The sequence below is a fragment of the Fringilla coelebs genome (assembly GCF_963513975.1).
Source record: "Fringilla coelebs genome assembly, chromosome: 1".
Classification (NCBI taxonomy): Eukaryota; Metazoa; Chordata; class Aves; order Passeriformes; family Fringillidae; genus Fringilla; species Fringilla coelebs.
Window position 1 is genome coordinate 115584389 of NC_140028.1, and position 21887 is coordinate 115606275.

At 39.9% G+C, this 21887-nt stretch overlaps 1 protein-coding gene across 1 annotated transcript in view; it reads left to right on the forward strand.

The window, feature by feature from the left end:
• Positions 1-400: 400 nt before the first annotated feature.
• ZNF385D (zinc finger protein 385D) overlaps positions 401-21887 on the forward strand; it is a gene marked incomplete at its 5' end in the record, with an annotated part of 408829 nt that continues 387342 nt past the window's right edge. The window contains one exon of the mRNA XM_084222785.1: positions 401-503. Within this exon, the coding sequence (XP_084078911.1) occupies positions 401-503 (103 nt within the window). The remainder of the gene's footprint in view (positions 504-21887) is intronic.

A 21887-nucleotide genomic window follows, 5' to 3' on the forward strand; every position in this document is an offset into this window, starting at 1 on the left:
TGTAGGAGGACTTGCCGGCGGGCAGGAGGAGGTTTGTGCCGAGGGCTGTCATTTCCCAAGCGCGGAATTCTTCTCATCCCGGGAGCGCATCACCGCCGCCTCCGATGCTCTCCCTCCCTACGGTACGAGCAGGGGGCCGGCGGCGCACGGACCCGGCAGGGCAGGGGGGGCGAGCGCGGTCCCCAGGGCTGCTCCCGGCGCCCCGGAGAGCGGGCGGGGGGCGCGGGGCGGCGCTGCCCGGGCTGGGCGCTGCCCGCCCGCGCTGATTGACACCGGCCCGGGCGGAGGCGGGTCCGCTGGGACCGCGCCGCTCCCGCCCGCCGCCGCCGCCGGGCAGCGCGTCCCGCGCTCCGCCGCCGCCCCCGCGCTCTCCCGCCGGGATCGCGGTGCCGCCCGCGGCATGGCCGGCGCGCTGGGCAGGGGGGCGGCGTGCTGGCGGATGCGGAGCGCGGCGGGCGGCAGGAAGGAGAAGGCGCCGGGCGCCAAGCCCCAGCCCCGGCACGGTAAGGGGGCGGCCGCGGCGGGGCTCGGCGGGGCGCCCGGCGAGGCGGGACGGGAGCCCCGAGGTCCGCGCGGGGCAGCCTCGAGGCCAACTTGCCTGAGACTTGTATTACCCGCTCGGCCCCTCCGGGGCAGGAGGATCCTTTTCTCCTTCCAGCGGGTGCGGAGGGAGAGGAGCTCCCTGCTCCCAAATTCCGACGAGCTGCGCCTTAGCTCTTTTATTTGCCGAGGCGAAAGGAGAGGAACGGTGTTCGCGCGCGTTTTGGCATCTTGCTTTGACAGCGGCTTCTTTGATAATTTTTGCAGAAAGCATTTCTTCTCTGGCGAACGCCAGCGAACCTGAGAAGAGTCTAGGAAATCTCTTTTGGCTTTCACGATCTTAATGCCCGGAAAGCACTGTTGAAAATATTGCCCTGTGTGCTGCTGTCTCCTCCTGCCTTACTTGTTCGGGGAGACAGATGCTCTCTTTGAAGGCTAAACAGCACACAGACAGTTCTCCCAAAATCAGATCCTGACTTTGAAGACATAGAGCAGAATGGTGTTTCACGAACTGTTGAAAACAAGCGTTGAGGTTCGTGACCCTTGTGTGCTAAACACTGAATGCAGTTTACCCAGAGCCAAAGCCGTCATGTACGGTTTCCTTACTGTGCTGCTTGGCTGTCACCGATCTCTGCTTTGAGGAACAAACCCAACTGTTTGTGGATCTGGTTGCAATGTCTGGAAATCTCACTAGAATTTGTTCTAGCTGTGTGTTCCCCCTTGGGTTTTAAATCCACTGTTCGGGTAAGTGGGTTTGCAGAGGTTTCTGACCTAATCCTTCAAGGGTAAAGTAACAGCTTAAGTGTGCTTGAGTTCTGCATCAATTTGCGTTTGTTTGTTGTTGTTTATGTTAGTCCCCAAAGTAACTTTGTGTCTTTTCCTGACAAGCTAATTTGGCTGAAGGAGTAATTTGTACTCTTTACAAGTACAGAGGCTGCTGTAGCTCATTCAGTAATCTTCATGACAGAAATGTTGGGATGATGGGGAGCCTGGTACCTCAGGTGTTGGCATTTTGAGAAAATGCTTGCTAAGAAAGTAATATACTCAAATGCAGGTCTGAAATGAAAGCAAACTCAGTGTTTCTTCCATTGACTCTCACCTGGATGTTTCTGAGCTGGAGTGCTTCTGCAGCAATGTCTCCTTTGCCATTTAGCTTCTTTGTGTCCCTTTCACAAGCCAAAAGAGGAAGCAGACTAAAAGTTGGGGCAAAGGTTTTGTCAGTGGATGTCAAAACCCCTCTAAAATCAATTCTGTAGGGAAAGAAAAAGTGTTATCCATTTAGTGAAGAAAAGTGGTTGTTTAAAAGCAATTGTAAATATTTATCCTACTAATTCTGACTGTAATGCTGGTAGTAGGGACTCAAATGTTGATGGGATTCTGTTTAGTTGTGTACCTATTGTATGTAGGTATTACACAGTAGCTAGGCACACAGACCAAAATTCTGGATGCAGTGAATTCAGTGGAATTTTGCCACTGACCTAAGAAGAGCCAGAATTGAATCCACAGACTGTGTAGTGTGAGGTGTCAGGCCAAACTGAAAACATTTGGCTGATTCAGCTGTGCAATTGTGGCAAAGTTTATGATCTTGCATATGCTGCTATGATTAATGTATTATCATATTAGCTCTAAATTAAATTAGTTAAATTATGGAGTTATTTTATAACTTGGTTCTAATTTACCTTAAGAAAAAAGGTGTGGTATGCTTCAGTCCATCAGGATTGCTTCTTAGAAATGTTTTCTAAAGTATCATATCATACTGAATTCACGTTTAAGTAATTACTGCAACAACACAGAACACTGAATTACGCTGAAGCCCATACACTTTGCATCCTTTCAACTGTCATTTAAAAATAAGCACTCTATTGTATTGCCTTTGCAAAGTGAACTAGACTTAGTCACCAGATCATTTACTAATCTTTGACAGCTCCAAATGTAAGGTAAAAATGAAATTAGAATGATTTGCATGTCCTTAATACCGATTGTGTGCTATAGGGAAATATTTTGGGGAAAAACCAAAGATGTGATATTACTTAAGTATGTTTACTAAATTTCCAAAGTTACAGAAACATTCTCTTTTCCAAGAATGAGCTTTAAAGTAAATTTCAGCTTTTGTAAGCAGTGTTGGTAAATTCTCATGCAGGAACAGAAAACTTACTTGAAATGTTTAAGGTGAAGCATTAGAGGGGTTATAAGTGAGATATAGCTAGAAGTAAAACTGTGGTATATGTACTGCCAGTGATTTTTAGCTAGCAAACAGACTGACACGCTGGACTCATTTATACCTGCCTGCATTCAGTTATCAAAGTGAGGTGGAACTGTCCACAAGAGAGTTCTCTGAAACACTTTGAAATTTGGGAAGTAATATTTCTTGGGAAGTAGTATTTCTTCCTAATCTCTGTTTTTGCTACAAAACCATTTGGTCCCCGTCCTGCCTTGGTAAAAAGTGTCATAGCTCTATGGATCTCAACAGCACTGTTATGACTGACACCATCTGAAGACCATGCACAGTATTTCTGTGTATGTTTGGATTAAGATATGTTTATTTGGGCCTCACTTAAGGATCTAAATTGGCAGGGTGCATATTGAGTTGCAGCTGAGCAAACCTGCCATTTAACTGAGTCAAGTTACAAATATTTTCCAGCTTTGACATTCTTCTCACCTTTTACATGAGGAATTATGGAGACTTTTTTATACTTTTCTGATATTTAAATATACAAATATGAAAATTTCCCTGTGATCTCATGGGTAAAAGTTTTTGTTTTACAGTTTTTTTGGTTTCATACCATGTAAAGCAATATAAAGCAGAACTAGCATTTCCACCCATTGGGATCTATACAGTAAATGAAGTCTTGTCAAGATTCCAGCAAAAAGTTCAAGATCCTGTTGAGACAATGAATATTAAGAGTCTTGTAAAAAGTCCATTTTTAAATTATTTAATGTTGGGTTATCATTGGCAACTTACCTATAAAATTTCCAAAGAACTTGAAAACTGACAGCTGCAATCAGAATGCTATTACAGATTCTCTTTAGGCAGAAGAGATTAAGAAGTAGCATAATGAAAAATATGTAAATAAAGTAATATTTTAGTGTACTGCTTGAGAAAACTTTGAAATACTTGTATGAGAAAACCTCCTCTCTTGAGGAGTAGATATGAAAAGATTGTGACTAAAAGCTATGAAACAGAAATAAGTTTTTAATTACTTTGTATCACCAGAAATAACTTCTGGAGAGAAAGCGATGTTTTTTATCCCTTTTAAAGCTATGGGAAAGTTAGTATAAAAAGGCTTACCAGGATAAAACAGTACAGGTAAACAGCGCTGGATGTATGTATAGGAGTGTGTTGTCAACACAGGTCAAGTTTTAGACAAAAAACAATTACTTTCAATTAGTTTGATTTTTTAAAAAAAAGTTCACAAAATGTGCCGTATTTAGACTGGCAAGTGCAAGTCCTCTGTGCTTCAGCCAGCACAATGAAATCAGTTGGTTTGATGCCAATATGTTGAATTATACCCAGGTAGACTGGATGAATGAATATGAGCTCTAGCAACACAGACCACTATTTCACCTGGATCTGCTGACTAATTTTAGTCTTCACCTATCTAGAGTTGTCACAGAACAAGACAAAAACTGTTGTTGCCATATCTGTTTGATGTCATGGAAAGGTTGGAGTGTGGGAAGGGTAGAAGTCGATGTATTATTGCTGTAGAGACGTGATCTCTTCCAACTGTGTTGAACTGCTGGGAGAAGGAAGAGAGAGGAAAAAAAACCCTACAAACCTGTTCATAGTTCTCCTCTTGAATAAGCTCAGTTTTATGCACATGTGCAAACATCCAGGTTGCTCCAGGACTGGACTATTTCCAGAGTTAGTAAGGACTTTAGTAAGGAAATTGAATTATGCTTGAGCTTTCCACTTTCAAATGTTCTCATCTTTTTACATTTCTTCTTGAAATATTCAAGAATGTGCTTCAGTATTTTCTGTTGGCTTTTCCTTGTCTTCCTTCTCTGTCTCCTGGGAAATAATGTTGTTGGTCATGTTGAGGTAGTCATAACCAAATCTTCTATTTTGCTTGAGGCATAGTTCTCGCACCTCACTTTTCACATGTGCCTTATTGTAGCATTTGTGAAAGTAAATGTTGGAAATTAATGCAGGCTTTATATATATATTATATATATGTGTGTGTGTGTATGTATGTATGCATGTATATGCTTAATATAAAGAAATAGAAGTTTTCTTCTTGAAGCAAGTAAACATCTTTTTCTGCGATCAGCTGGAATAATCTGCAGGTAGGTTTTTAAATATTGAAGCATTTTCCTAGGCTATATGTTCAGAATGTGTGAACATTGATGTTATTTCTGTTTACATCTACTGACACTTTGATGCCTCAGCCACTTTTGGGGTCTCATTAGTAAGGCAGTGTGTTTGCTGTGTAATGCAGACCTTGCTCTGAAGGCAAGGCTTTCCAAACAAATGGATGGGTAAGGAAGGGTTTTGGCCTGGAGAACAAGAGGGGTTTGTTTACCAAACCTATTTTGACTTGATTAGCCTTTCCTTTTTCCTTTGATGTAAGTGCTAGCTAGCTGTTACCTCTTTCTGTGGTTGTTTCTGTTCGTAAAATCTTTTTTGTTTATTTCTTTTGTTTTGGTTTTCAAATTATTCCCTGTAAGAAAGGTGATACCCTAGTGGATGCCTAGTTCATACAAGAGGATATTTATGATACTGATAAAACCTAGCATTATAACTTCCTCAATTAGAGATAAGTGATCAGAGCTAAAAATCCACAGATTATTCTAAATTTTAATTTATGTTAGAATGAAAAACCCATCATCTAGATCCTAGAAGCAGACTCGAAATACAGTTTTCTGATATTTATTTAAATCTAATTTTGGCACAGAAATGTAGTTAAGAAACCAAAGACTTCCCTTCAATTTCATAACTAGATATATTTTTCTGACTTTTATTTTTTTACAGACTATTTGGGTAGTTTTAGTCAGACAGAGTCTCAAGTCATCTTGCTGGGAAGTACAAGGTGTGATCTGAAAGGAAAAAAAGAAAGAATCGCTTTGCTGATCATTTGGCTTTTGCTGTTGCAAATTCTGAAGCTAGGTGAAATGATTACTCTGACAGAACTATAGAAAATATCTCATTTCAGTACAGTCTAAAATATTTTATATTTGGAGTAACCCTGGCTCCAGGGCATTTTATACTTGCTTCTGGAAGTTTCCAGTCCTAGTATTCAGTTTAACATCTCTGCCTTTGCCTTTCCATTTAGCCTTGCCATGTTAAAACAATGAATCATCTCGTCCATTAACTACAGTTGGAATGTCTGTTTATGCACTGAATTTGTTTTGTCATGTTGCCTTAATAATTGATTGGAACTGTGGCAACTCCTGACTGCTTTCCCATATGAATTTGGGCTATTCCCAGTGCTGTTCTGAGCAGTAGAAGCATAAGCCATCCCCAGACCTAGAATGTCTTTACCCTCTAAGGATTTAACTTGTCTTTCTTATGAAACTGTAAGGCAGCATTTTAATTTTCTGTCTTCATGCACATGACATTGTGTAGAGGATGTAATATTTCCTATAACAGCTGAACAAGGAATGTTGTTATTGTAGGTTCAGTTTGATACATTCTGTTTTGCTGATGGATTTTAAATTGGTGCTGATTAATATGTTGAAGCATTAAATAGCAAGTTAAATAAAACTATAATGGCATTCTTTGAATAATTTAGAGAAGTGGCATGGTGCAAAGGAAGGGGCTACAGGGCAGGGAGGGTGAGCCAGCAAATGCAAATTTGTACCTCTTGCCTTGTGAGTGAGCTTGAAGATAGCACTTTGATTGCTATTTAGGCAGTGTTTTGAAAATAAATGCCCTTTTAATAAAAAGGCATTACACTGGCAGTTCCTTGAGTTATTAAATAGCATTTGCCTTAACTATGTAGTATTATGATTGAGATTATTTTCTTTATTTCCATAAGGAGGATCTTCTTAATAAATAGGCCCAAAATACTGTGTAAAATGTGTTCATTTTAAAATGGCTTTGTGGTCTTGTCTTGTGCACTGTGATATCTAAAAATATTTTTTGTGTGCTCTCTATGGCCAATTTTCATTGAGTTTTGATGCCACATTCCTGTGGAAACGATAAAAAAGTAGAAACAAGGAGTAAGAACTAGTGGGTAGAACCTTCTCCTGTCGGCAGATTAAAGCAGAACTATTAGTTTGTGATAATGAACCCAAGAGCCTGTGGAAAAAATCAAGAAAAAAAGAGTTGTTACTGTCAATGACTGCATTGCGCTTTGCTGTACAAACCATTCCAGTACTCTGTTCAATACTTATTGCTCTGAAGCTCTGAAACTACAGAGCTGTCTAAACTGCTGGCATTTGTAGTGAGGGGGAGGAATGGGAGGTTGAGAAGAGATACTCCTTCTCCAGAAGTTGAGTTGAGTAAATTCATGTAGTGTAGCCAGATGTCCTCATCAGTTTCATCTCTTTGGCTGATTGTCACTGTGGTTTCATGTGGGAGGTCATGGTTGCTGCTAGACAAGAAGTGGGCGTGAGTAAAATTTTTTAGGAGGTAAGTGAGAGGAGGTTCTGTAATGAGAAGCTGTACACAGAGAGATCAAGGGACCCCTGCATTGCATTCATATCAGCAGGACTGCAAAACAGATGAGATGCTGTGTTCTGGAATGGGCAGAATGTTTCAAGACTTCTGCATCATTTTTAAATATAAGACATCTTCATAATCAAGTCCTGACATCAGTAATGTGTTCCTTGCAATGTTCAAACCTGAATTAGAGGGAATGGGAACACAATATTCAATTTTTATTTAACTTAGAGGTGTGAATTTTTGGCCTTCTAGCTACTTGGAATGCCAAGATATATTCAAGCCTGTAAATCCATTTAGAAACTGGAAGAAAGTTTTTTTTTTAGATCACTATATGTGTTTTAGGGAAACACCGTCTTTTCCAGTCCTGGTGACGTTGGACTTCTGTATGTTCTCCATGGCAGGACTGCTCCCAGTCCAGCTATTGATTTCAGTTAACGCTGAACTTGCCTGAGGAGTGGTCAGTTGTTCCTGTTAATGGCACTGATGGGTGCAGCCTAAATTGCTTTGAGCATTTGGCCTACAAAGGCAAGTTCTAATGAAGCAAAACAGAATTTGCAGCTGTTTTAATTCATTGTGCAGTTGTGGAGGATTTCTTGTTATTTTTCACTGAGAAGTGGTAATAATCTGTTTAGAACAGAAGCATATATTGTTGGGGGTTTTGTTTGTGTGGGTAGTCTTTGCTTTCTTAATGTCCAGGCTGAAAAGCTAGTCCCAGCTCAATTACTTTAATTTTTGGGAGAGGACTGTATTGCAAGTGTGAAGGTGGCAGAAGGATCACCTTACAGAAATTGCAGTGGCTGGAGAGAGATTCTGATCTTGGAAGGGTTTGATTCTGTGGGCTGTAGCTGCTTGCTGTATGCACCAGATCAGGGAGCTGATTTTTCAGGCTTTCTGAATTCTTCTGCTTTGGCACTTGTTCCAGGGAGAGAGGACACAAATGATCTCACAAAAGAGATGATTAAGTGACACCTGAGAGTTTTTCAGAGTTCTTAGCAGCATTGAGCAATTGTACCATTGCAGGGAGGGTGAAGCTGAGGCAGCATCCTTGACTAGCTTATTTTCCCCTCTTATTTCTGCACCAAGATTATGCCAGTTTGATGGCAGATGGACATTTTTAGCCCAAGGCTTTTGTATTCTGCAAACTCAAACTCTGTTTTATTATTTTCTTAGCATAAAAAGAGGAAAGTGGCAAAATTATTTATTGATATATTTTGACAATCGTATATGACTCTTTGATGGTGGTGGTTTGTTTGTTTGTTTTGGGTTGTTTTTTGTTGGGTTTTTTTTTTTTTTTTTATAGCTAGTTAAAATATTTAGATCCAATGAGTTCCGATTGTATTCAGCACACCTAGTGGAAACCTGAGGAATACAAAGACTGAGTTGGAAGGATCCTAAGCAGCATCTGTAGTCCAGTCTCCTGCTCTGTGTCAGCTGTGAGATAAGATCAGGTTGCTCAAGCCTTTCTTCAATCCATTCTTGAAAACATCCAAAGAAGGAGTGCACAAAGTCTGGCAACTGGTTAATTTTTCACATCCAAAACCCAAAGAGGGCCTGATAATTTTGGAAAAGTGTGAGTTGTAGATAGCAGGCATCTTCCTAGAAATAAGTTCAAGAGTAAGTGGTGCTAAAGTGATTCCACTGATGATCTGAAGTGCCACTTACAAAATATAATGAAAGCTGCCTTATTTTAGGATGTTCCAGAAAAGCTGCTACGGAAAACTAATAATTTGCTAAATCCATAGTGTTCTGAATAAAAATAATTCAAACTATTCCTAGGCTTGCAGCCCGTTATCTGAGTTCACCTAGAAACTTAGTTAACTTTTAGAGAAGTACACAGGAGTATGCCAGCTGTGTGGCCCTTCAACTCTGCGCATAAATCAGAAGTGGAGGTAAGAGATTGTGGCGAGAAGGATCTTGGCAACCTGAGTAACTGAAATGTTCCAATGTCATTATAGCACAGAAGTCTCTGGTCACTGTGGAAAGAGGCTGAAAGACATTGCTTTACTTTTCTTTTTTTTAAATTTTTTTTCATTTTTGTGTGGGAGGGGCAGGGAGGGGAAGTTGTGTGGGGTGTGTGGGTTTTTTTTTTTTTTTTTTTTTTGTCCTGTTTGGGTTTGTTTGTTTTGGGTTTTTTGTTGTTTTTTTTTTTTTTTTTTGATCCTCCACAAGGCCCCAGCTTTGGGGCAGTGATGAGACTGCTTGTTCTGATGTTCCACTTGACACCTGCCCATAGGGTGGGTGGGTTTCGCTGGATGTCCCCTGTGTCTGGCTTAGGGAATTTCACAAAGAACCAGCAGCTCCACTGCGTCTTTATGTCCTGGTATCTTCTTGTGTACAAGCCTGCAAGTAAATTTCACAATTTTTTGTCAATATTCCTATGTAAGAAATCTCCATGTAACATAGCCTGTATGCAGTAGTACAACCTTGCTGGTAATGTATTTTCCTGATATAAAAGAGTACCATTTTTCTTTAAAAAGCACATTATGACTCTTGGTATTAACTGTTATTGTCCCATATATCCTAATTAATTCAGCTATTTGGTATAATTAATTTGTTAGTGCTTCTGCAGTCATGTTATAAGATACATTGGCCCACCAGCAGTCTCAAGGCACTCATGCTAAAAGATTGTTTAGAGACTCACTTTCATTGCTTAATAATATTTTAATAAGACCTTTCATTGAGCTCTGTGGCCATTAAAGTCTTATTTTTGAAATTTTGTCTTCCTTCTCTTGTCCTCAAGTGTTTATTTTTTGTTTTGTTTTCTTCAAATCTGACATCAGATTTTATCTTTGTTCCACTGCTCTTTGCAGGTTTTGTTTTTAACAAGTAGATGGGTAAGAACTTCTGTCAGTACAGATATGATTCAGAAATCTTTGATCAGTGGTTTTCCTTGAAGCCTACAGTCCTGGAAATACTTCAAGTTTCAAGGCTAGGGGCAAGAGATGATTGAGAAACTAGTTTGGTAAACAGAAGTCATTTATGATTTTCCTAATATAAGGAAAAATAAGAACTCTCTCTGCTACCAAAATTGTGAAAATTTGGCAGTGGCTGACCGTGTGATGCAAATCCCAAGATGGATTTCTCCCATTTCTGATATTTCACGTGTTTCTTGAGAATTAGCATTTTTGCCTCAACAGTTGTTTTTTAAACGTGTCTCTGTCTGAGAAAGGGTGTGTGAAGCCAATCCATACAGTAGAAGGAATTGCTATGTACTAATAGCTTTTTCAGGAATGTGTGTTCTCTGGTCATAGCTTACAGAACCTGGCGCAGAGGAAGGTGCAGAGCGAGGGGTGCCCTGCGGAGCTCTCACAGCGCTGTGCAGTGCCTCTCTGGGTTTGCCACGCTGTGCTGTTGGTGTGCTTCTGCCACAGAAGACATGCAGCAATCGCAGCAGGCACTACTGAGCAGCGTGGCTGGGAGCTCTGCTGCCATCTGTGTCAGCTCTGCCTGCTCCTGCAAGTGTGCTTGCTTCCATACGTGTAGTTCAGCGCTTAGTCTCTACAGCCACTGGAGTAAGAGATCTGAAAACAGTCGTGGTAATTGAAGTTGATGGCAAACAGTCATTTAAGAAGTTAATTACTTGGTTTTCAATACATGTTCTGGTTTTGTTTTTTTTTTTTTCTTTTTTAATATCTCCTACTCCTTCAGAAACATTTCATGAGATACTACTGCTCGGTCCAAACTTGAAATCATCACTTTTGGCTTTGTACATCATAATAGCCTCCACAGCAACCACTGTGATGCCATAAACAGAGGGTTTGACTTCAGGTGAAGAATGTAGGCAGTAAAAGCAGAATAACCCATAAAGGAAAATGTGGGAGGATGGGGAAGACAGGGAAAGTGATTATTTTGGCTTTCTGGGTAGCGATACACCACCCACCCTCCCGGAACTTTTTTTTTTTATATCTTTACTGATAGCTTAAAGAAAATAGATTATTTTATGATGTCAGGGTTGAACTTCCATTTTAGACAGTATAATTGAAAATATATACAAGTAATGGAGTTTTATTCTTCATGAGGTTTCTTTTCCTCTCTTTCCATTCATTTTTAAAAAATCACTTTAGTAAATCCACCGTGGGAGGATAGTTTTGCTGCTGTACTTTTCCCAGGATGCAGTAAAAGAAATTGCATTTGCAGTTCACAGAGAATGAAATTAGACTTGCTCTGTCCTGATGATCCACTACTCCTACACCCAGCACATTTCTGGGAGAGACTCTTGCTTGCTATAAGAGACATTGCCCTGACTGTACTTGCACCTGCTCTTGTGCATGAAGGAACAGGCACGGATTTGAGCCCACGTAGCCCCCAAATTAGAATTAGGCACTGCATGGAGTGCCTCTGTGTGGGTCTGCCTCCTTCCTCTCTGAGGTGTTGTTCCTGGAAGGGTAGAGTTCAAATACATCACTTTGTTTGCTTATAGGGGTGGAGACAACTTTCTGTTCTGGAATAGATTTATACCTGCTCAGAAATACCAGAAATACCATGGTCTCAGAGAGCATCATGCAGCTGAAGGATGTCCATTTTTGTCTTGCACTATCTCATGTTCAGCCCATAGTTGGGTGCTTGACTGTGAAATCAGTAGAAAGTAACTGGGAAATGCAAATCTCATTGTGGCATCTGGAAGAGTGGACTGTGTTTTTTTTAAGTTTTCTTGTCGAGTGATACAATCTTGCTCTTCAACCCTTCATCCATCCATCCATCCATTAGGGATTATGTATATAAACCTATTTCTTGTCTTTTGTGTCTAGCCAGTTCTTTTTTTGGGGGGGGCTGTGACTTCTCAAAAGCAGATTCAGTTAGACAAACACTCAAATGACCTTAGTGCTCATGTAGCAACTTAAGTACCTGTGTGCCAGCCTGCACAGCAATGAGTGCTTCCTTTTCTTACAGAACAGAAATTGAATGCATAGAGTGCCTATGGAGAAAAACATTCTCAAATAAGAGCAGAGAAAGCCCAAGGATCAGCAAGGATTTCCAGTTCATGTAATGCTGATCCTGTGCTCCACCAAGCTGGTTAATGTGAGGAGTCTTACATAGATCGATCTATCTGTATCTATCTATCTATCTATACCTATATGTATGTATCTATTTGTACAACAATTCCAGCTGTTCTCATTTAGATTTCAAAGGCAGAGAAAGACTGAGAGTACTCATGTCTGTAATTCCAGTATTCCAACAGTCCCTCCATCTGGATGGTTGTTCCTATGAAACTGACACAGTCTGGACAATTTGCATCAATTTCATTTTTTCCATTTTCTCAGATGAGCCTTTAATCTCTTGCTTGCTGATCCCTGGTTTATAATCAGATTTGACAGCGATAGGATGGCAGTAAATATCTTGATATAAAGGTCTATAACAAAGTAGACCTGTTGTTTCTCGCCTTACTCCTTGGTGAGGTAAAATTTTATTTGTGAAGTGTGAATAACTTTGAAGCATAAAGCTGCCTAGCTTTGGGTCATTTTCAGGTGGATTTATTAACAAGTGGTATGTTTATTATTTTTTTCCCCTCTTAAAAAGACAAATAAAATATTTGTGACCTACTTCTTAATATTTCTGGGAATGAATTTGATATCAACTTGACTAATTATTCTGTTTCCCTAGAGGCTGATAGGATACTTTTCCTAATAAAATCTAAGGTAATAGTTATTCGACATGTGGATAATAATTTTAATTCCTAAATAAAGCCATTCTGGAATAATTTTAATGCCAATAAATAATAATAATTTTAATGTCAATAAAAACCTTATTGTTAACTGAATAAAAATATGTTTAATAGTTGCATTTAGCCAAAGCCTGCCCATGGTTTGGGTTTTTTTTCATTGCTTTGTATACATGTGTTAGCTGCAAAATTTCTGCATCTATTTTGTTTCCCATCAAAGTGGAAAAATCCTTTCTCTTTGCCTTTTAAGCTATCCTCTGCACAATCTTACAGATCAGGTCAAATTAATGGCAAAAATATTCAAAATAGAAGGATAGAGTTATACACAAAATGATGAGCATACCCAGCTTAAATGCAAGCTGTGCCTATGGAATAAAGCAATTTTGTTCAAACAATAAGCTGTAATCATTCATGTTTCATTTTATTAAATTTTTTTTCTTGAATAATTTTTCCTGGTTGTGTCTCTCCTTTACTTTTTATATTCTTATTTATAATTTTGGCATTATCCCATTGTAGCCTGTCTGTCCGTACTTAATCTTGAAAGAAAAAAGCCTCTAAATATATTGCCATATTTTATTTCTTTCTCTCACTCTTCTTTTCATGTCTATACTGTTCCAAAAATTCCTCCCCCTTTATTCAGCTCCCATAACCTCCGTTAAATCCAAGCTTCACTCTCAGAGACAAGAATTTAAATGTGGTTTCTTCCTTTCCTGCTTAAGCCCTTGTCTTTCCTTTTTAGGATTTGGTGTTCTTGCCACCTGTGTGTTCAAATGTCCATCTGGCACACTACAGAGTTTTCTAATTCTTTTATATATGTACATATATATATGTTAATTTTCTTTTCTTAAAGAAATTTGTGGTGGTTTTCATGTATGTGAAATTATTCAGTTTTTTCCTTCACAATTTTAATGAGAGTCCAAATTGTCAGCCCGATGAGCTCCAAAGTCCAAACTTGCTTATATAATAGTACTGTAATTTTCGTTTGTGCTTTCTCTGCTCTTTCTTGCTTTTATGCCAATAACTTCAGGAAGATCAAACATCGTAAACTTTATGGGTATAACTTTAGAGTTGGGACAGAAGACTCTGAGGAAACCACACTCCTAACTGCATGCTTTAAACCCAAACTCCAATCACCTGATGTACAGAGAAGTGCTGGTGTTGATTTTCCTCTTTGGAAGCTGCTGTTTTCCTTGATGTTGCTGTGGGAAGAGCTCTTTGTTGTTTTGGGTACATATGGGTTAGAGAACTCTGGAAATTGCTGACAAAAAGGGAGAATCTGATTTAGGGCATTCCCACGGATTTTGTGGGGGTAGGGAAGGACTGCGTTAGTGCTCATCACTGGCAAAGGGTAAGAACCTTTTTTATTGGGTCGTTGTTTCTGACAGCTTCATCCAGCTGCCTTTTCAGTTCTCTCTGGACATGCTGTTACAGAACTTTGAGAAACAGATTGAAAAGTTGCAGGCAGCAAATGAGCAGTACAAGTTCCTTATTAATGCTACTTTTCCCTTTGGCAAGCTTTTCAACTTCAGAGAGTATATTTTTTCCCCTGCACTTGGAATTAATTTTGTATGCCTTGACAGCCAAATTATTTGCTGTAGGAGTAAAACACCACATCTGTCCCTCACTGAAGCTGAACACTTTGACTGAGCTGGTCCTACCAGCCCACGATAGCATCAAATGGTCCATGGGCCAGAAGAGAATCTTCTGGTAATAGGGAGTTGAAATTTGTATGGGCAAACACAAAGCTGAGGTGGACTTCAACAAATGGGGACAAGTTGCAAATAATTCAGCATTCAGGAAAAAGTGATAACGATCATTGTTCATGCCAGCATGTGGCTGACTTTTAATTAGCTCGGAATTATGCTTTGCTGGTTTAGGTAAAAGACAGTAAAGATTTTGTCAGCTGAAAATTAATTGCTCGAGTTTTTTGCAGGGATTATTACTGAAACCAACACAGTTCCTACTAAAAACTGGAATTCTCTATCATATATATTTTTATATATGTTAAATCCATATATAAATTAAACATTGATGTGTAAGAATAGAGTGTCTGTTGTGGAAAAGAATGTCCATATGAGAGGGGATGCAGCACTGCCTGACTCGACCAGTTATAAGTGGTTTTCTGGCAGTGAGTGAAGAGCTGAATTTAATGATTTAAACATACAGAGACCTATGGGCAATGTCTGCACAGTGGTTATTTGCATTTGAGAAATGGGAACAGGTACCCAAGGAATTTACTGAGGTAAGTTAATAGGTTTTTGAGTGTGCAGAAAGATATATGTACTCTGGGGAAAGGTAGCATGTGGCCAAATCTGAACGCACAGGGCTTGAACGTTGTTGGCACTTTGCAAAATTGCTTATCAATTTACTTTAGCAAGTGTGGAATATTGTTCAGTGATGAAATAAGAAATATGATAGCAGTGATAAGGAGGGTGATAGGAAAAACTGTGATTAACAAAACAGTAGAATTAGGACAGCGAAACCTCGCACACAAGGTTTTATTTCCAGATAAAGAACCTTCTACAACTGAGCCTGCACAAAATGTGTGCAGTATGTTTAAAAATAAGATGTGGAAAAGAAGAAATATTGAAATGGACCAAAAAAGTGAAGAGGACTGTAATGTACAGTGGTCAGCAATAACCATCATTCCAGTTCACTCCAGTTAAAAAAAGTATTTGATAAATGTCCTAATCACAGAATGAAACAGCAGAGAGAGACCATTTTAGTTTTCCCTTAATCAAAGCCAGGAAGCAAATGAGAATCCTGAGCTAAAAGTCTTTGGCTATCTCTGCTCTGCCTGTGGAAACTGACAGGTCTCCAAGCAGGAATATGATGATTTGTGAAAAAGCTAATTCATACAGTGAAACTGTTGCATGTTTGTATATTTATCAAATTTGTAAACCAAAAAATATATATCTACTGAGCAGCCCAGGCTGAAAGGGAGGTGTGTTGAGTTGGTGGGGGTTTTTTTTGTTGTTGTTGTTTTTGTTTATTTGTTTGTTTTGTGGTGTTTTTTCTTTTTTTTTCCTCTTTTAAGTCCAGAAATATGATTCTTGCACAGAGATAGATAGGCTGCACCTACAACTTTGTGTATCTGCCAGAAGATATCACTAAATAAGAATGTCTTTGGAATTATCCTGGCATTTGAGATGTTTCAGAGGAAATTGAACCAGGCACTAGGGGAGCTCTGAGACGTTGATATTGTTGCTGGTAAAGTTCTTGTTGCAAGGAAAGGAAAAGTTTGGGAAGAGGCAGTAGAATACTGTGGGGTTGGATTGTAGCAACTCTTTGGGGCACGCCAGGCAGTGCTTGTGTCTAAATCAAAGGATGAAAAGGAAGGGTAGCGCTTGTGGGAAACTAAAGCAAGATCAGAGTGCCTTAGATCAAATCCTAAAAGTGCCAGTGGTTCCAAAACTTTGTGGAAACAGCAATGTTATCTGCACTGTGATACTCCTGGAAATTCCCCAAAACAGGCGCTGGTGTAGAGTGTACTCGGTGGGGCTTGCTAGCAGAGCCTTTAGAGACACAGGCAGCTACAGCAGAGTCAAACTGGGAACAGATCTACCTAAAAGACCCGTGGTGAAGGTTAGAATGGCAGATCCTTGGCTGACAGTGTGTGACTGCTCACATCACTTGAGAGCCAGACAGAAGCGCAGCACAGGGACTGGCAGCGGGATCCCTTATTGCCTCTTGCAGTCCATGGCACTGCCGTACAGCAGACAACACGTGGAAGTGATTCATTTCCATCTTTTATTTGTATGTCTCAGCCTCTTATTTCTGCTTTTCCTGTCTCACTTTCCTTCTCCAGGTCATCCCAGGCTTGTTAAGTACTTTCAGTACCCCCCTGTATATTCTTGTCCCACTCCCTGTCTTCTAAGCCATTCATATCCAGTAATCTTTTCCAGATTTGTGGACAAAAAGTATGTCTTCCCAGTCTAATTTTCACAAAAAGTCTCTAGCCATGTCCCCAAAAAATTCCACCAGGGACAGATACTGAACAAAAAAAAGTCCAAAAAAACCCCACCAAAAACCAACCAACCACCTAAAAAGCCCCAATCAAAGTTTGGCAAGTTTCTAAGCTGGTAATGGGGTTTTCCTGATTGGAAGTGATGGCAGCATTGATGTGCAGTTCTACCAGGACTATTACAGCTCTTTCTAATTGCATATTTTCTTATAGATTCTGACTAAAAAATTGTTAAAAGTTTGAAGGACCAAATTTTGCCTAGCACTCACAACTCAAATAGGAGACATTTGAAAAGGGACTGAATAAGATCTAGGGAAAGCAAAAATACACTTCTGTCTGACACTTGCCCACACAGGTATGGCAGTCAAGCATAATGTGTTGAAGAGAATAAATGCATTTTTTTTCCTCTTAAATGTATTGTTTCTTTGATAGTGTTTGTGGGTTTTGTGTAGATCTTGTGCAATAATATTTTTTTAGCAAACTGCTACATTGTGTGATTTCAAAAAGGATGGAGGTACTACAGGTGAACATGCATTAAATTCCCCTTTTCACCCTGTGTATATTTACTCACAGGGAAATTCAGCATGTTCTTCAATATACCCTATTTTTAGTCTATTTTGGACCTCTGTCTTTAATTGAATGAAATGAATGCATGTATTTATTACATTTGCCTTTTTATTTCAAAACAGTCCAAGCAAGGAGCAGAACAACTGTCTTCTAGAAAGTTCCTACTTTGAGTAGAAAGTTTGTATCCAGAATAACTCTGCCGCTTCAGGAAGTTTTTGCTCTTGAACCGCTGGACCAGGTTTGCTGGCAGGATTTGTGACCCTGTGGAAGGGAAGCAGTTTGTGAAGAACTGCAGCCTTTGGGAAGGAGTGGTGTTGGAGAAGTTCATGAAGGACTCCTGTAAGATGGACCCTGCCCTGGAGCAGGGGAAGAGTGCAAGGAGTTCTTCCTTGTGGAGGAAGGATTGGCAGAGTTGGTGTGTGATGAATCGACCACATTTCCCATTTCATATCCTCCTGTGGTAGAGAAAATGTGGAGTGAAATTGAGTCTGGAAAGAAGGCAGGGCTGGGTGGAAGGTATTTTAAAATTTGGTTTTATTTCTCATTTTCCTACTCTGATTTGATTGGTAATAAATTAGTTAATTTCCCTCAGCTGGATCTGTTTTGATTATGGCAGCAATTGGTGAATGATCTTTCCTTGTCTTTGTCTCAATTCATGAGCTTTTTGATGTATTTTTTCTCCCCTATCCAGCTGAGGAGGGAGTGATAGAGCAGCTTTGGCGGGGATCTGGCATCAAGCCAGGGTCAGCCCAGCACAGCTGGGATAATTTACACAAATTTGAGGCAGGTGGGAACAAAACTGAAAAGGGGCATCAGGGTGAGCTTGGCCAGCACTGTGACCACCCTGGCTTAGGAATCTCTCACAAAGGCTGACTGGAGAAGAGCTGAAAGTGGAGATGAAGAAGCTCTCTTAGGAAGTAAGGTTTTCCTGGTTTTCTGTTGGTCTAGCAAGATGAAATGATTAATACCATGGTCAGATATGTGCCAGAGAAGGAGTGGGAATGTGTGGTTGGGACAAAAATGCAGGCTTGGCAGCCACATTGGACTGATTCAGGCATACAACGTCAGTGACAAGTCACTATCCTTTAGCAAACAAGGCAACAGCATTAGGCAACATTTATGCCATATTTCCCTTTTCCCATTGCCATATCACCCTTTTTTTACTCCCTTGCAATTTAAGCCTTTTGGAGGCATACCTCAGAGCAATCTGGTGATTGTGTGGGGATATTATATCCTCTATTAACTCACTCTTTCAATCCAGAACATGCCAGGTATTACACCAGGGCTCTGTGTGAAAATGCTTGCTGTATGAAAATTTATGATCACCCAAGTACTCAAAAGGTGGCTTAGGAATGTCATCTGATACAGAAGGGAGGTGTGCTGGTACGGAGGCTGGAACTGAAAAAATAGTTTTGTTTAGCGTGTCTTGAAAGAGTTCAGGGTAGCATGGTCATTATGGAGAAAAGTCTTGAATAGCTGCTGGGAATCTGAAACATCTCTAAGGAGTGAGAAAGGATAAAGAAGACGTGGTTTTGATCTCTAGAGTAAAAACCAGGAGGAGGTCAAGAGAGTGCATTAGCTAAGGGAAATACCTTGAAAAAGGCAGGGTCATGCAGGAAGGGCATTTGGGGAAACGCAGAAATAACTCTTCAGGAGACTGTAATGATGATGAACATTCCTAGTAAACTAAGCACTGTGGAGTGTGATGAGGACAGGAGGACAATTAGAGATCACTGAACTATCACAGTTTTCCTGCAGCATTTTACTCTCTAGGAGAAACTTGACCTTTATGATTTATAACCTATTGAACTAAAATACAACCAGTCAGAACTTCAAGCATGTTCTGCTACAGCTCTATTGCAATTTTATATTTTACTGTTTATATTCAATAAGGAAACGTTTCTGTTTTGAAAAACATGCTAAGGCTATTTCTCTGCAATGCAGCTTCCTCCTAATGATATCAATTCCTGATAACTTGTTTATGTAAAGGCAGAGCTTTAATTTTCTTACTTACAGCAAGGAATACTTTTTCCTGCCTTCATACTCTAGATTCCAGCTGGGAGCATATGATGCAGCTCTGACCCAGATTCACCTGCCATCTGGACTACCTTTTAGAAACACCCTTTTTCATTGTTTGTAGCATCAATAAAACTGCTTTAGCTTTGCCCCCCAGTCCATTAAAGAGGTTGTCAGATATTACTGCACAGATTAAAGCAGTAACAGCTGATGTGTATGACAGAAACAGCTGCTGCTTACAAGTATTCAGCCTTGTCACCTCCAGTTCCCATTCAGTCTCACAAGTAACAAGTTCTCTGCATTAGGAGGAAGTGGAGCTGCGTTTGCAAAGATCCTGGTCTAGGTGACTTCACTGCTCTCCTGCTCCAGGCTAATATAGGCTCTTTAGCCAGGCTGTGAATGCCCTGGGGAAGACCAAGACCTATTTTCTGGGTTTGGCCTCTGGAGTACAGGGAGCAGGCTAATGAAAGGTGTTGGTGTTCAAGCAAGTCTGGAAATCTCACGTGATTTGATGTGTCAGAGCAAAACCAGTTAGCTGCATATCGATATCATATCAGATGGCAATCACTGCCCAGCACAAGGTTAAGAAAGATCTGTCCTGTTGATGGTATATTTTGAATGAAGGAGTTTCCTCAAGGAATGTTTCTTGGCTTGTGCATTTTTGTGTTGCCACAGATGATCAAAGATCTAGAATGTTAATTTTGCCAATAGACCCTTGAGCTTATCAAGCCTCAAACTGATGATGATTTCTAAAGCTGGTCTATAAAAATTTGGAAAATACACCTTTTGATTCTTACCTCCCATAGGGTTCCTTATTGTTTTTATAACCATTTCTAGGTCATGAAACACAATGCAACTGCACAGCAGTGAGGAACAGAAGCTAATTGATTGCTTGCTGATGGTCAGCAGTATGATGTGCATTGGAAAACTGGTGTATAGTAGTGTGCTGATTTTTAAGAAATTCGTAAGAAAAGGAAAAGCATTTACAGATATCTGATATTTAACCTGTGTCACTGAATGTCAACACAGATCACTTATACTAATTTTGCAGGATTTTTTTGCAATGCCTCTCAGATATGTATGCATTTATGTGACTTTTTAAGAGAAATGATCCTTCTAAAATTTAAATGAACATCTGGCAACTGTCTGGTTTTTAGAGTTTCTGAGTTATCAGAAAGCTAACACCTTTGAGTAAAAACTAGGTAACGTTTTGAATTCAAGATCAAGTGTTTTCCTTACAGTGTCGGTAATTCAAGAATTTCTTGCTTTAATTTTTTTTTTCTTTTCCTCCAGTCCTTCAAAATAATAAATTTAACAACTATAATAGACTTTGTGTGGAAAAACTTGAAAAAATAAAAAGCTAAATGCACGGCACTATTTTAGATTGTTTGACCTAATTTAGAGAACTAAGGACATAGCCTTTTGGATTAAGTTCAATCAGAATTTGACATCTACCAAGCACTGTGCCAATTGTTATCTGTAAGTATGAAACACCTATGAGCTAGAGGGAAGTCATTGAAGAGAAACCAAAAAATTACATGTCCAGTTCACTGTCAATTAAAACATGATTTGAATTTTAAAGTAAATCTTCTGACATTAGCAATTGCCAGAGCTTTTCAGAGTCGTGAGGCAGAAATCACTATTGTATGCTTTTGTGTCGTAAATGATGAGATTCACACATTTGTGTCACAGTCTAGCTGAGAGAAAAACAAAGCTGAGACCATCTGAAATGAAATCATGTTGTGATTTGTGCCAGATGGGTGCCTGAAGTAATTACAATGTCAGTGCTTCCTAAGTAGGGTAACGATATGGACCTAATTCTGGTCAGTCTGGAGAAATCTGTTTCGATGAACTTTCAACTCTATTTAGTCAGACATATGTTGAAAGATAACCTAATGGGATGTTACTGCAATCTGCTGCTTCTTACCCAGGCTTTTGAATACACTGTTGCCATAATTGTACCAGTGATGGTTTGTACAAGTATTGAGACAAATAGGCTGAGGCCAATTATTTTTATACTTGGCATGAAATCTAGAGGAATAATCTCTGTCATTTCAGCATTGTGGATTGTTATGAGCAAAATAGTCGTGACTTGGGAACTTTGTTGAATTTAATTTTTTATCAGGTTAAAAAAACCTCTGGTCATGGATTTGGGTATTGAAGGGGAAGCAAAAAGAAAGCATATAAACAGTTAAAAGAATCAAGCGCTTTCCTTTCCCTTCCCCAGGATGAGCTTAACCCAAACACCTATTCTAACCCCTCCCTAGTCTTGGCTTCCCTTATTTTCACTTCAGATTAGGTTCAGTGTTCCCCACTGCCTTTAGGGAGATGAAGTGCAGGAGGGGCAGTCACGTGCCATAATTGCCTATTTTTGCTCCTCTTCATTTTACTGTTTTCCCCGCTGTTCTCTCTCTTCATGTCCTGCTCTAGAGAAGGACACTCAGGCCAAAGTGCCTTTGGGGGTGCAGCTGCCCTGGCATGGGTTCCCCACAGCTGCAGTCCCTTGGGGGTGTTGCTGCCTCAGCATAGGTCACCCA